This window comes from Bos indicus x Bos taurus, chromosome 22 (genome assembly GCF_003369695.1).
Source record: "Bos indicus x Bos taurus breed Angus x Brahman F1 hybrid chromosome 22, Bos_hybrid_MaternalHap_v2.0, whole genome shotgun sequence".
Lineage (NCBI taxonomy): Eukaryota > Metazoa > Chordata > Mammalia > Artiodactyla > Bovidae > Bos > Bos indicus x Bos taurus.
The window spans coordinates 53383899-53399925 of record NC_040097.1 but is presented as its reverse complement, the minus strand read 5'-3'; the positions used below and the strand labels follow the sequence as shown (position 1 = coordinate 53399925).

General features: G+C 41.8%; 1 protein-coding gene across 2 annotated transcripts in view; it reads right to left on the bottom strand.

Moving 5' to 3' along the window:
• GLB1 (galactosidase beta 1) overlaps positions 1-16027 on the bottom strand; it is a 130240-nt gene that overhangs the window by 74118 nt on the left and 40095 nt on the right. For both annotated transcript variants that reach the window (XM_027523667.1, XM_027523668.1), the window contains exons 7-10: positions 11891-11949; positions 10056-10177; positions 9886-9926; positions 7629-7741 (exon numbers count right to left, since the gene is read on the bottom strand). In XM_027523667.1, coding sequence (XP_027379468.1) covers positions 7629-7741; positions 9886-9926; positions 10056-10177; positions 11891-11949 — 335 coding nt within the window. The remainder of the gene's footprint in view (positions 1-7628; positions 7742-9885; positions 9927-10055; positions 10178-11890; positions 11950-16027) is intronic.

The following is a 16027-nucleotide window of genomic DNA, read 5'->3' as shown; positions in this document are numbered from 1 at the left end:
AAATGTCATATAAAAAGTTGGTGCTATGCAACCACCTCAAGTTTTGCTTTATGGAACTTTCTGTTTTTGTTTTTTTTTTCCCCTTAATCTGTGGTTGGTTGAGTCTGCAGATGTGGAACCCACAGATATGGAGCATTGACTGTATATATACCATAAAGTATTATTCACCATAAAGAAGAAACTAAATTCTGACACATGCTATAACATTGCAGAATCTTGAAAACATGCTAAATGAAATAAGTCAGTCACAAAAGGAAAATACTGTATGGTTCCACTTCTGTGAAACATCTAGAATATGCAAATTCACAGCGGCAGAAAGTAGACTAGAGCTTCCCAGTGGCTGAAAGGGGGCTGTAATGGGGAGTTATTGCATAACAGCGTTTCTGTCTGGGCGAATGAAAAGATTTCGTGACTAGATAATGGCCATGGTTACACCACGTTATGAATGAAATTTATGCCACTGAACTTTTAACCCCTTAAAAGTGATTAAAATGCCAAATTTAATGTTATATATATTTTATCACAATTTAAAAAATTAATGTACAGAATCCATCGAATTGTGTACTTTAAATGGGTGAAGTCCACACTTTGTGATTTATATCTAAAGAAATCTGCTAAAAAATAAATAAATAAATCTGAAATGGTTTGTGAGATGAAGCAACAGAAATAAGTCCACAGGCACTATAACATTAATAAAATCCTGGAAATCAGTCAATAATTTAAAAAGGAAAGTACAATGGAATATTCATGTTCAATTTAAGGAGACGAAATAAATTAAATATAGTATATGTGGATGCATGCATTTGTGGTAAAATCACAAAATGTATGTAAGGATAAATACCATTCCCTCTTCCTCCATCTGAGGGGGGAGGGCAAGAAACAGGAGATAGAGCCAGATTTATCTGCATTGTATTATTTTCTTAAACAATTAGAAGCAAAGATTTCATAATAACCTGTGTTATATCTAGGTATTGGGTACATGAGTGTCTGCAACGTTATATATTAAAAAAATTTCAAGATGTTATATTTTGAAGACAAATATATATCATAATATTTCTCATGAAGAAATAAAAGACTCCATTTATAGTAACATTAGAATTAGGAACACAGAATACTTGAGAATAAACATATTCAGAAATGGACAGGGACTATTTTTTTTAAGAAAACTTTAAAACAAGGACATCAGAGAAGACTTGAATAGACAGAAAACCATTTTCTTGGCTAAGTCTCAATACAGTAAATATCACCCCTAATTTGATGTATAAATTTAATACAAAACTAATTAAAACATCAACAAGTATCTTGAGTTTTTGTTTTGAAGTTGATAGAATAATATGAAAGTTTATAACAGTTGGGGAAATTCTGAAAGACTATAGATGGAAGACTAGGACTTTCCAGTGGCTAAGACTCTGGGCTTCCACTGCAGGGGGTGCCCAGGTTCGACCCTTAGTCGGGGAACTAGATCCCACATGCCATAACTAAAGATTCCACATGCTGCAACCAAGACCCGGTGAAGCCACATTAATTAAAAAATTTTTCAATAAGTAAAATAAAAGTTCAAAATAATCTAAATGCCCATCAATTAGAAATGGTTTAAGTAAATGGCAGTAGATCTAAACAGTATAATAGCATGTAGCTGAGTGCATGCTACATGTACAATAGCATGTGATGATCTCATTACAGAGAATGAGATCATTTAGGTTAAGAAGGCTCACTAAACAGAACACCTGATGTCATTCTTGCCCAAAACACCAGTAAAATCTCAGTGAACAGATTTTTGTTTAAGACATAAATACACAGAACTGAAGGACAGGACAGGAGACAACAGCAAGAAAATTTTGGAAGCTGGAAAACGGACAAATGAATGGCGAATCAGTAGTAAGAAAGGCAAAGAGAACGGGAGGAAACTAAGAACCAATTCAATTTGGTTCTGAATTACTAAAAGGCTCAAAATTGGCAGCACCGGGTACTTCCGAACCTGGGAGGTACAGGTGCTTAATTAAATAAGGAGCCTGATCCACAGATTTCTTCTTCTCCAAGCTAAGGGTTCTCAAACTCTAGTGCATGTCAGAGTCTCCTCTGACTGTAAAATCCTGGATTGCTGGCTCTACCCACAGAGCTTCTGATTCGGTGGAATTAGAATTTCCATCAAGTTACTAGGTGGTTCTGATGTGCTGGTATTTGAGAAACACTGCTCTTTGTATGCAGTGCCCTCTCCCACCTGGGACTAGAGATTTATTTTCTGGGGAGGAGAAAACATGGTCTTTGGGTTCCTGGTTAACCTGTAGAGTTATGGACATGTGGAGCATTTTAAAAGGGGAGGCTGTGATCATGTACAAAGTAAAAAGTAACTACCGCCACCCCAGCCCTGCGCCAGGGTGCAGAATGCTGGCAGCCAGCAGCTTACTCCAGGCAGAAAATCAGAAGACATCTTTCTTGAAAATCTTAACAGTCATAGAGGAAACATTTAAAGATACTGATATTTGGTAATTTTATATAATTAAACAAAATTAGGTCAAAAAGGGAAAAAACAACCTCTATAAATAAAAAGACCCTTAAAGGAAATAAATGAACCTGTTGGACTAGCAGCATAACCAAAAGTTACCTGTGGTTACAATGAGTGTTGACTGCGACAAGTCTGGCCCTGACTGTAGGGGGATGCGACGGTTTTAATAATATGCCCACAAATTCTCTGATCCTCTTCCCCTCAATAAGTGGAACTTAGGCCCCGTGAAGATGGCTCAGACTTAGTAACTGGCTTCTGGAGGAAAGAATGTGGAAAAGGGATGGAATGTCATTCTTTGTTTAGGTAATTCAAAGACTGCAACTTTGGGAGTTCAGTGATTCAGTGATTCCCTGGGAGTTCAGTGATTCAGTGATTCCCTGGGAGACCACTGGTTAAGACTCCATGCTTCCACTGCAGAGGGCATGGGTTCAATCCCTGGTTGAGAAATAAGATACCATTTTTTTAAATAAATTAAAAAATTTTTTTTAAAAAGACCACAACTCTCATCTGGAGGTGCCCGCTCTCCCACAGACCTTTCACTGTGGGGGAAGGCACATCGTGAGCCACCTCATGGAGAGTCCTACATGGCAAGGAACTTTAGTGACCTGCCCTTAGCCGTGTGAGAGGGACCTTTCAAAGCGGAGCTGCTGGCAATGTAAGTAGTTGCAGCCACTATGTCTCCATGGAGGTTCCTCAAAAAACTAAAGATAGAGCTGCTATATGATCCTGCAATCCCACTCCTAAGAACATATCTGTAATTCAAAAAGACACAGGCACCCCAGTGTTTGTAGCAGCTCTGTTCACAGTAGCCAAGACATGGAAGCAACCTAAATGCCCACTGACAGATGAATGGATAAAGATGTGGTACGGATATACAATGGACTATTACTAAGCCATAAGGAAGCATAAAATTATGCCATTTTGTAGGATGGACCTACAGATTATCATTCTACACAAAATGGAAAGAGAAAGAGAAATGCCATATAATATCACTTATATGTGAGATCTAAAAATTGGTACAGATGAACTAATTTACAAAACAGAAACAGACTCACTGACATAGAAAACAAACTTAGGGGGACTTCCCTGGTGGTCTAGCAGTTAGGAATCTGCTGGCCAATGCAGAGGACATGGGTTGGATACCTGGTCCAGGAAGACCCCACATGCCTTGGAGCAACTAAGCTCAGGCGCCACAACCACTGAGCCCACTCTCCAGAGCCAAGAGTCACAACTGCTGAAGCCTGTGCTCCACGACGAGCGAAGCCACCACAGTGAGAAGCCTGCGCACCACAGCGGAGGGCAGTCCCCGCTCGCCACAGCCGGAGAAAGCCTCACGCAGCAAAGAAGGCCCAGGGCAGCCCAAAGTAAATAACACAAGTTAAAAGAAAACAAATTTATGGTTACCAAAGGGGAAAAAAGGCGGGGGAGGGATAAATTAGGAGTTTGGGATTACATATACACACTACTAAGTTATGACCAACCTAGACAGCATATTCAAAAGCAGAGACATTACTTTGCCAACTAAGGTCCGTCTAGTCAAGGCTATGGTTTTTCCTGTGGTCATGTATGGATGTGAGAGTTGGACTGTGAAGAAGGCTGAGCACCGAAGAATTGATGCTTTTGAACTGTGGTGTTGGAGAAGAATCTTGAGAGTCCCTTGGACTGCGAGGAGATACAACCAGTCCATTCTGAAGGAGATCAGCTCTGGGATTTCTTTGAAGGGAATGATGCTGAAGCTGCAACTCCAGTACTTTGGTCACCTCATGCGAAGAGCTGACTCATTGGAAAAGACTCTGATGCTGGGAGGGATTGGGGGCAGGAGGAGAAGGGGATGACAGAGGATGAGATAGCTGGATGGCATCACTGACTTGATGGATGTGAGTCAGGAGTCCAGGAGTTGGTGATGGACAGGGAGGCCTGGCGTGCTGTGATTCATGGGGTCGCAAAGAGTCGGACACGACTAAGTGACTGAACTGAACTGAACTGATATATATATAATAGATAAATAGCACTGGGAACTATGTTCAGTATCCTGTAATAAACCATAATGGAAAAGAATATGTGTATGTATGTATAACTGTACACTTTGTTGTACACGGGAAACTAACATAATATTGTAAATCAACTATACTTCAATTTAAAAAAAAAGAAAGAGAGAAATGGATCCTTTAGCCCCACGCAAGTCTTTAGAGTCTGCTGCTTGGCCAACAGCTTTCACTGCAGCCTCAGGAGAATTCATGAGCTAGAACATACAGCTAAGCCACCCTATATTCTTCACTGTCAGAAACTGTGAGATCATATATATATTTGTTTGGCCATGCCACGAAGCTTGTGGGATTCACCAACTAGGGACTGAACCTGGGCCATGACACTGGAAGCCCAGAATCCTAACCAGCAGGTAACCAGGGAACTCCTAACATCTGTTGTTTTAAGCCACTAAGTTTGTGGGTAATTTGTTGCATAGCAATAAACTGGGGAGAAAACAAATCTCTTTTGAAGATTCACATCCACAACTAGCCCACTACTAAAATACACGCCATCCAGAGCATGTAAGTCAGGAGGGATGTAATTGAAGTTAACGTGAGATAAAGTTCTGGTTATAGGAAGGAAGTAAAGATATAGATTAATTTTAAATTATTATAAATTCAAACTGAATGTTAAAGTTTTTTGAAAGCCAGATATAAAGGAGTGCATATTGTATGAACCCATCTATATAAAGTCAAAAAACAAGCACAGCTAACTTGTGGTGATCAAGGTCAGGGGAAAGTCAGTAATTAGAAGGAACACGAGGGAAGCTTCTGAGGGGCTGTGTGTTGGTTCCAGGAGTCTGTGTTTTATAAATTCACTGAGCTCTACATTAAAGAGCTGTGCTTTTCTGGGGAGGGTGGGGTGCGCATACTTCACACTTCATCAGGTAACCCCTAAAGAAACGAAAATACAGACGATAACATCCAAATTAGGGTGTGGAGGGGGCGGTGATATAAGAAAACAAAAATAAACAGTTCAAAAGAAAGTAAGAAAGGAAGACGAAACAAATGGTAGGCAAGTACATAATTACAAGATGGCTGAAATGAATCGATGTGTATCAAGAATTATAATGAATGATGATGAGCAGGTGCACCAGTTAAAAGACAAAATGTCCAAACGAGATTTTTTAAAAAATCCAGCTATATCCTGTTTACAAAGGATGTATGTTTTTATTTTATTGTTATTGAAGTAAAGTTGATTTACAGTGTTGTGTTAACTTCTGCTGCACAACCAAGTCAGTTATACACTCATACATTATTTTTCATTATGGTTTGTTACAAAGATATTAAATCTCGTTCCCTGTGCTCTACAGTAAGAAAGGAAGACCTTGCTGTTTATCCACGCTATGTACAACAGTTTCTCTCTGCTAACCCCACGCTCCCAATCCGTCCCTCTCTCCCTTGGCAGCCGCAAGTCTGTTCTCTATGTCTGTGAGTTTGTTTCTGTTTTGGGACAGAGGTTTTGGGGATGATTTTTAAGAAAGGATATAGAAGGATATCTTTCACAGGTACAAAGATACACCAGGTAAAAGATACACCAGATAAAAGAAGGCAGGTAAGTATATTAGTATCAGACATAACAGATTCTAAGGCAAAAATCATTATCAGAGATAGTTTCCATATGATACAAAAAGATTTAATTCTCAATTTGCATTCTAATAATATGGCCTCAAAAACTGACAGAACTACAAGGAGAAATATATAAACACAACTCTCTCAATAACTAATAGAATAAATTAACAAAAATTAGGAAGGACATAAAAGATATCAATACCACCATTAATAAGCTTAATCAAATGAACATGTATACAGATTATAGCCAACAGTTATAAAACATGCGGTCTTTTCAAGAATATATGGAGTATTTGTTCATATTGGTATAAGCCAGGCTGTATGAGGAGGTTCAATAAATTTCAAGGGATTGGTATTATACTCAAAACATTCTCTAACCAGAATGCAGCTATGTGAGAAACCATCAGACTAGAAAAATACTTGTGTTTAATATTTTAAAACCTCACTTCTGAACATTTGAAGGGCCAAAGAGAAGTCAAAATAAGCATGTTTAAAAGCAAATAATAATAAATATATTATATATCAAGACTTACGAGATGGAGCCATAGCAGTACTTGAAGGAAAGGTACAGACTTGAGTATTTATATTACAAAAGAACAAAGTCTGGTTTAAAAAGCTAAGCTTCAAATAAAGGAAGGAAACAATAAAGATAGGAACAGAGAGCTTTGAAATGGAGAACAAATGTACAAGACAGAACTTGGGAGTCATCACTCTAAATTCTAGAGATTAAACCCACAATAAAAATTACACGAGCAACATTCTAACCACACATCTGAAAATGCAGATGAAATGAACAAACCCTGAGTAGTTAGGTATTGACTCTACTTTTTAATAGGCTTAAAGTATTTCATAATATTAACGTTAACACTTAGGCATAAATTGAGACTATGTTGAAAACAAAAAAAAAGTTTATACCATTTATAGGCAGAAAACCTTTGTTTTTTAACTTCAAAACGCAGGTGACTGAGCAGAAAAACTGTGGGTTTTTTTTTAAAAGCCACACAGAGACAGGAAACCCCACCTGGGTGCGTTAGATGCTTCAAAAGGTCACAACGCTAGCAGGACTAAATGTTCAGGTGTCAGGCCAGGAGGAAATAGCAATCACTTGCTCCAAAGCAGAAAAATGAAGCTCTGCTGACAGCTCACACTTGCCCTGTGTTCACGATGCCCATAGATTTTCTCTCCCGCACACTTCAGCTATTTATGTGGACACACATTTATACCTTTAGTATAAATAATAGTAATGGCTAACACTTACTGGACAGCGTATGTGCAAGGGCTATTCCCGAGGCTTTACCTATGTTCTCTCTAATCTTTACAACACAACCGCGTGCTGTGGCCTGACTTGCTGACAGGCTCCCTCTTAACTGGGTGGGGCCGGGACTTGAGGTCAAGTCTAGCTGATGCCTCCGTTCATCCATCCTTTTACACACAAAGGCTGCAGGAAGATGTCTACAGAGCATCCTGAGTCCCAGGCAGGCTTGGTCCAAGACCAGCCCCTGGAGCATGTACAAAGCACTCACCTTCTGAATAATATCCCGCAGAGCAAAATACTTCTCAGTGAGGTCCCCGGCCTCGCTCAGGGGGGCATCATAGTCGTAGCTGGTGGGCTGTGGTTGGTAGGGTATGTTGGCTCCTGGAAGACAAAACCATGCCGCTAGTTACTACAGAAGGCCTTCTCCTGTGAGAAGTTCTCATGGATTTGTGGAGGTGGTGAATAAAGAAGGACATTACAGCCAACTGTTAAGTGACACAGAGGTGGCCCTCCAGATGCAAGTTTCTTCCTGCAGGTGGCCCTCACTAAGCACCTTGGTGTCTACAAAGGACTTTCCCCATTTACTCTCTCAGCAACCCCAGCAGATATCCCTGCACTGGATCCGCAGGGCATCTGAAGCTCCCAACAAAGCCCCCAGACATCTCACAGCCAGCAGTGGCCAGGCCTATGGCACGACTCACACGTCCGAATGTTAACCTTGCAGCTGTGATCTTGTTTATGACCTCCTCTGTGGCTAAAAAAAAGGTCCATGGTAGACACACAGGTTTCTGGGCCCAGGATCAGCAGCAAAGCACTAAGGGGTTATCAGACCAAGTAAACTCAGAGAATTTTATCATGATTTTTCCTACCCCCAAAAAAGACCATGGAGGGACTTCCTGATGGTCCAGTGGTTAAGACTCTGCTTCCACTGCAGGGGGCGAGGGTTCAATCCCTGGTCAGGGAACTAAGATCCCACATGCCAAGTAGTGTGGCCAAAAAAAAAAAAAAAGACCATATGGGAAATATAGGAATGGTGTATTTGCTTTGGAAAAAAACTGTGGCAGTTCCTCTAACTCTAAAAATAGAGTTAGTTACCATGTGAACCAGCAATTCCAATCCTAGGTGTGCAGTCAGAAGAACTGAAACAGAGACTCAAACAAATACTTACACGTCAATGTGCATAGCAACATTATTCATAATGGCCAAAAGAGGTGAGACAACCCACATGTCCATCACTGATGAATGGAGAAACTGAATGTAGTATATCTGCATAATAGAGTATTATTTCTCTATAAGAAAGAATGAAGTGCTGACACCCACTATAATATGGATGAACCTTGAGAAGATTATGCTGAATGAAAGAAATTAGACACAAAAGACCATATATTGTGTGGTTCTACTTGTACTAAGTGTCCAGAACAGACAAAGAGTGGTGGCCAAGAGCTGGGAGAAGGGCAGTGGGGCATTTCTTGGGTATGAGGTTTCTTTGGGGGGTAATGAAAATGTTTTGGAATTAGATGGTGGTAATGGCTGCACAAGTTTGTGCTAAACTAAACACCACTAGATCATGTATTTTAAAAATTATCAGCTTTAGGGTATGTGAATTATGCCTCAACAAAATGTTTTTTAAAAAAGAAAGAGAAAAAAGACCAGAATATATGAACAAGTAAGTTCTAGCCAGAGACTACGACTTGCCCAGTTAGCTTGATTTTAAACAATAGTTTCTAAATGCACAACCTACAGCCCTTAAAGTTTTTTTTAAAGAAAAATGATTTTGTAGGAATTCTCTGGCAGTCCAGTGGTTAAGACTCCATGCTTCCAATGCACGGGATATGTGTTTGATCCCTGGTCAAGGAACTAAGATCTCACATGCCATAAAGTGTGACCAAATAAAAGAAAAATGATTTTTTGACCTACTGTATAGCCAGAGACTCGATATCTTATAGTAACATATTAGGGAAAAGAATCTGAAAAGGAAATATATATCTGTATCTATATCTATCTATCTATATATATATCTGAATCACTTTGCTGTATACCTGGAATACACTGTAAAGCAACTATACTTCAATAAAATTAAGAAAATAAAGAAAACCTAGAAAAATTCAAATTTACATAGGGAAAAAAATTCCACTTCTATGATTCTTACACATTTGTAAATTAAATTGAAATGTTGAAGTAAATTGTAGAAAGTAACTTTTGAACATCTAAAACAAGTATAGAAGGGTAATTCAGAAGCAGCCTAATGCTACTCATTCATATAACACTGATTATTTCATGACACCTGCATACTCAATTTTAAAAAATTATTCTCAATAGAAAAGTAAATTCAACATTTCTCTCTTCCTAATAAATAAACGATGAAAGTGATTTTTTAATATTATATAGGCAATCTTACATATTAGAAAATTTAGGAGAAGACAAACCAAGACAGAAGAATCACCAATGGCCATGGTATGGACAAAATCAAGCACCAGAAACATTCTACCATTAGATTCTACAAACAAATGTTAAATCGCTCTTACCATTCCAATAGGCAAAATTGGTGCCACCTATAAACATGTACCTACAAGGAAACAAGAGAACAGATGAGCCCACAGCTCATCATGAGCCCACAGCTTCACCATGAGCCCACAGCTTCATCATGAGCCCACAGCTACAGAGGACTCCCTTCCCTCCAAAAATTAACACTCACATGTTTACATTTGCCCCGAGAGCAAGCATATCATGAAGGGTGAAAGCCACTGCTTTGGAGCTGACTGTGGAATGACGCTGGCCCCAGTGATCTAACCATCCAGTGTAGAATTCAGAATTGACCTAAAAAGAAAGGGATATGGAGCTTAGGACAGACTTAAACCTTCACACGCTGGGCTTCCCAGTAACTACTGCCCTAGGTTATCCACTGAAGAACAGGAAGAGGGGGCAGCTGACATTCACTGCTTTGCTGGGAACTGGGGGACCAATGAGGACATTTCATAATAGCATTGCCTAAGCTCAGGTCTCAGGTGTGGACAAAGCAGGTGTTCCTGAAAAGCTGTACCTGCATCAAAATCTTATTAACCAATCCCCAGTTTGAATACAGGAGGAAAGTTTGTTGGGCAAAAGAGTCAGATGACAAAATATGTTTACGAAATCATTAGCACCAAATTCACCCTTTGTGTGAATCCAGATTTTCAGATCTCAGGTTGACTTATTTTAATTGAAGAATAGTTGATTTACAATGTTGTGCCAATCTCTGCTGTACAGCAAAGTGACATACAGACATTCTTTAGATCTCAGACTGACTTAATGTGTTGTAGAAATATTGTCCAAATATTCTAGCGCTTGGTGTTTCTGTTGGGCATGACCCTGCCACGCCCTTGTCTACAGAAGAAAAGAGAAATCTGGGTGTGTTCTGGGGACTTCTTGTCTCAGGCTGCAGGAAACAGCTCCACTCAGTGTCTGTGAACATGGGTTCTGCATGACTCAGGAAGCAGAGGCCAGGTTCAGAAAAGGCTGCTTTGTACAAAGGTGGGTGCACAGGCAGGGCAGCCTGACCTGCTGCGGGGAAGACACCCCTTACGTGGGGCCAAGTAACAACAACAACTGCGGGGGGAAGGGAAGCGGAGAGAGGGACACATTCATTGATGGGCTGAGCACCCCTGCCAGGACCTCATTGCCGTCTCTGCCTCCCAGCCGTCTACGGAGATGCCACAGAGCCCTGCAACTCCCAGAGCGGTCAGCAACCCTACATCCCCACATCTCCTGGCTGCTTGTCAGAAACTCAGTGCCCCTTCCCCAGACCCAGTAAATCAGTGTCTGCATTTTCACAAGACTCCTATGTGATTTCTAAGTAGATTGAAGGCAGAGCAGCTCTGTCACAAAGAGCTCTCAAGAAACACAGACCTGAGCTCAGATCCTGGCCCTGCCACTCACCAGCTATACAGGCATGGGCAAGTGACATAGTCTGAGTCTCACTGAAAAGAACGAGCTCTCATAACACCACTTATGAGAGCTGCCATGAGGATCAAAGGTGACGAGCTATGCCAGGGCGCAGAGCCTGGGACTTCCCTGGTGGCCCAATGGTTAAGAATCCACCTTGCAATCCAGGGGATGTGGGTTTGATCCCTGGTAGGAGAACTAGGATCCATTCTGGAGGGGGCAGAATGGGGACCATGGTGAACATCCCGCCTCATTAAGCTCTGCTTTTTTTTTTTGCATTAAAAAAAAATCAATTGTATTTCTTTTTCTTTCTTTCTTTAATGATTTGGCTGCACTGGGTCTTCACTGCGGCGAGCAGGCTTCTCTAGTTGCAGCACATGGGCTTAGTCCCCCGTCCAGTGCAGAGCCTTAGTCTTGAGCAGTAGTACTGCTTCAGCTGTTGCCCATGCGTCCAGAAGGTGGTCTCTACAGCCCCATCAGTTCTGACCCCAGACCCAGAAACCAAGAATCCACTCCCACCCTTCACAGCACCTCATCACTCTCCCCCAACAGCAGAAAAGAAGTCTGTACAACCAAGTGGTCTCCCCATGCCTCACCCCTGACTCTTACCAGGGGTCCTGTGGGTTCAAATTTCCTCTGGAGCATGAAAGCAGCGGTGAGGTTGGTACCTGAACGAGAAAGAGGAGAGAGGTCAGCCGTGGGAGTGACAGGTTCAAGAAAAAAGATTCCTTTGGAGACTTCCCAAAGGAAGTGGGTCCAATAGTTAAGAATCTGCCTTGCAGGGACTTCCACCTGCCGATGAGGGGACATGGGTTTGACCCCTCGTTGGGGAACTAAGATCCCAAGTGCAGAAGAGCAGCTGAGTCCATGCACACCACAGAGAATCTGTGCTCCACAACAAAAGATCCTGAGTGCTGCAGCTAAGACCTGGTGCAGCCAAGTATATAATAAATTCATTTCTTAAAAAAGAGGACTTTCCCTGGTGGCACACTGGATAAGCATCCACCTGCTAATACAGGGAACATGGGTTCGATCCCAGGTCTGGGCAGATCCCACATGAGGCAGAGCTACTAAGTCCCTGTGCCACACCTACTGAGCCCATGTGCTGCCACTCCTGAAGCCCATGCACCTAGAGCCCACAACAGGAGAAGCCACTCAATGAGAAGCCCGGGTACCACAACGAACAGGGGCCCCCGCTTGCTGCAACCAGAGAAAGCCCATGTGCAGCAACGAAGACCCAGCACAGTTGAAAATAAATTAATAAAATGAAAAAAAAAACACAGATTCCTTTGCAGGACTTGAGCCTCAGGTTCCCTGCCCTCCCTCATACCCCCATGGGCCTGCACACCTCCAAGCCAGCCTCAGGTGAGGACTGCTTCAGGTGGGGACTCAGACCATACATTTGATAGACTGTGGGGACCACAGAATGATGTTTCCTTTGTGAACAGTGTCTGGGCCTCTCCTGACTGCATTCCTCTGGGAGATCATGACACAGGCCTTGTGCTTCCTCTGTGGCCCCAGAGCCTAGACACATGGCTGGTGTGCAGCTCTCTTCACTCAGGTATCTGGTTGACTGAGCTGCTCCCTACACAACGACCCTGCTTTGAACATACTTCCTGGTAGCCTCCACAGCACCATATGCATCACAGTGCCCAAATTAGAACCAGACATGGAACAACAGGCTGGTTCCAAATTGGGAAAGGAGTACGTCAAGGCTGTATATTGTCACCCTGCTTATTTAACTTATATGCAGAGTACATCATGAGAAACGCTGGACTGGAAGAAACACAAGCTGGAATCAAGATTGCCAGGAGAAATATCAATAACCTCAGATATGCAGATGACACCACCCTTATGGCAGAAAGTGAAGAACTAAAGAGCCTCTTGATGAAAGTGAAAGAGGAGAGTGAAAAAGCTGGTTTAAAACTCAACATTCAAAAAACTAAGATCACAGCATCTGGTCCTATCACTTCATGGCAAATAGATGGGGAAACAGTGGAAACAGTGGCTGACTTTATTTTTTGGGCTCCAAAATCACTGCACATAGTGACTGCCACCATGAAATGAAAAGATGCTTGATCCTTGGAAGAAAAGTTGACCAACCTAGACAGCATATTAAAAAGCAGAGACGTTACTTTGCTGCCAAAGGTCTGTCTAGTCAAAGTTATGGTTTTTCCAGTAGTCATGGATGGATGTGAGAGTTGGACCATAAAGAAAACTGAGCACCAAAGAATTGATGGTTTCGAACTATGGTGTTGGAGAAGACTCTTGAGCGTCCCTTGGACTGCAAGGAGATCCAACCAGTCCATCCTAAAGGAGATCAGTCCTGAGTATTCATTGGAAGGACTGATGCTGAAGCTGAAGCTCCAGTCCTTTGGCCACTGGCCACTCCAGTCCTTTGGAACTGACTCATTGGAAAAGACCCTAATGTTGGGAAAGATTGAAGGCAGGAAGAGAAGGGACGACAGAGGATGAGATGGTTGGATGGCATCACCGATTCAATGGACAGACACTTGAGCAAGGTCCGGGAGATGGTGAGGAACAGGGAGGCCTGGTGTGCTGCAGTCCATGGGGTCGTAAAGAGTGGGACATGACTGAGCAACTGAACAACAACAAATTAACAAATCAAAGGGACACACTGTGCTCTAATTACATCTATCTTGAGTCACAGAGTACACTCTGTATTTTAATTTGTACATCTCAAGCCACTCCAGACCACTTGTGCTCAATTTTTGTCTTTTGAAGTGTTCCATTAGGATGTCTATGTCTCATCTTGCATCCCACATCTTCTGTTCTCCCCACCTCCTCTAAAAAGAGAAAGGGTTTCTCCACAGAGAAGTAATGAGCACGAACAGCGTCTCTCCAGCCAGAGTCGAGGACACCCTGGCCCACCCTGCACTGTCCAGGTCCTGCAGCAGGTGTCCCAGGGTGCAAGCACACCAGCCCAGTCTCCAAATAACCCCTTGCCGTCGGACAAGTCTTGGGCTTCTCTGCGAGGCTAGCTCTCAGGAGAGAAAGCGATGATCAAGAAAGAGTGGAATTTCATTTCCTTTATGGCTGTAAATTTCTCACTATTAACTAAGCATTAGGTGGTTTCTAGATCTTTTTTTTTTTAATTTTTATTGGAGTATAGTTGATTTACAGTGTTTTGACAGTTTCAGGTATACAGCAAAGCGAATCAGTTACACATATACATAGATCTACTCTCTTATATTTTTTTTTAGGTTCTTTTCTTGCATACCCCTCCTCCCGCCTTATCCCCTGATAACCCTGTTTGATTTCTGCATCTGTGACTCTATTCCTCTTTTGTAAGTTCATTTATACCCCCCTTTTTTTTAGATTCCACATATAAGTGATATCATGTGCCATCTGTCTCTCTGAACCTGACTTACTTCACTCAGTATGACAATCTCTGGGTTCATCCACGTTGCTGCCTATGGCATTATTTCACTCTTTTATGGCTAATATCCCACTGCACGTGTGCACTACGTCTACTTTATCCATTCCTCTGCTGATGGGCATTTAGGTTGCTCCTGTGTCCTGGCTATTGTAGACAGTGCTGAGCTTCATGCTGGCGGCGCATGCATCTTTTTGAATTCTAGTTTTCTTTTGCTTTAACCTCAGGAGTGGGATTGCTGGATTGTATGGTAGTTTTAGTTTTTAAGGAACCTCTATACTGTTCTCCATAATGGCTGTTACCAACTTACATTCCCACCAACAGTGTAAGAGGATTCCTTTTGCTCCACACCTTCTCAGCATCTACTGCTTGTAAATTTTAGATGATGGCCACTCTGATTGGTGTGAGGTGATACTTCATGGTAGTTTTGACTTACATTTCTGTAATTGTTAATATTAGTGATGTTGAACCTCTTTTCATGTGCTTTTGACCATTTGCATGTCCTCTTTGGAAAGATGTCTATTTAGAACTCTTCTCCATTTCTTAATTGGGTTACTTGGTGTTTGTTTTTTTTTTGGCTTCAGATCTTGAAACCTGCTCTCAAGAGCCTCTCCTGGGATCTGACCCCAGGCACTGCTCCTCTCCCACTCCAGGAAATGAAGCCGCCACCATCCCCCCTGCCCCAGGCACACTGGCCTTGAGTGTCTGTCCTTGAACCCACAGCGGTAGCAACCATGCTGTCACCCCACATACAAATAACATAACTAACTTGTGATAATCCTCAATTTGTTCCTCCCAACAGAAAAGTGCTGTGCTTTTTCATCGCTGTGTTAGGAAATGTGCCAAAACAGGAGGAAACCAGCATGCCACTTCCTGTGCAGCCCTTTGTAGATGACTTACTTCATCACCAATTGATCTGAGCAATGTACCATGTTTCTAGAAACACTCAGTTCACTCGGAGCCAGTTATCTCTTTGTTCGTAGCAGAGAAGAATTTAAAAAAAAATGCAACTTCAGTCTGAACATCCTTCTCTACAGAAGGCAATGCTGGATGTGTGTCTCCTCCCTCAGACAGGACAACAGTGGGGTCTTTATGCTACTTGAAGAGCTGGTCTTCTGGGCGAGTGGGGTAACGTTTTATTTTGAAATCATTCCAAATTTATAGGAAAACTGTGAGAATAATACAAAGAACTTATTTTCCCTTCACGCAGGTTCCCCAATTGTTAACATTTACCACATTCATTGGTTTTTTCCTCTCTATATAAATATGCACATTTTTTTTTTTTCTGAGCCATTTGAGAATAAGTTGTAGACAGGATGGTCCTTTACCCCTAAATACTTCAGCATGTA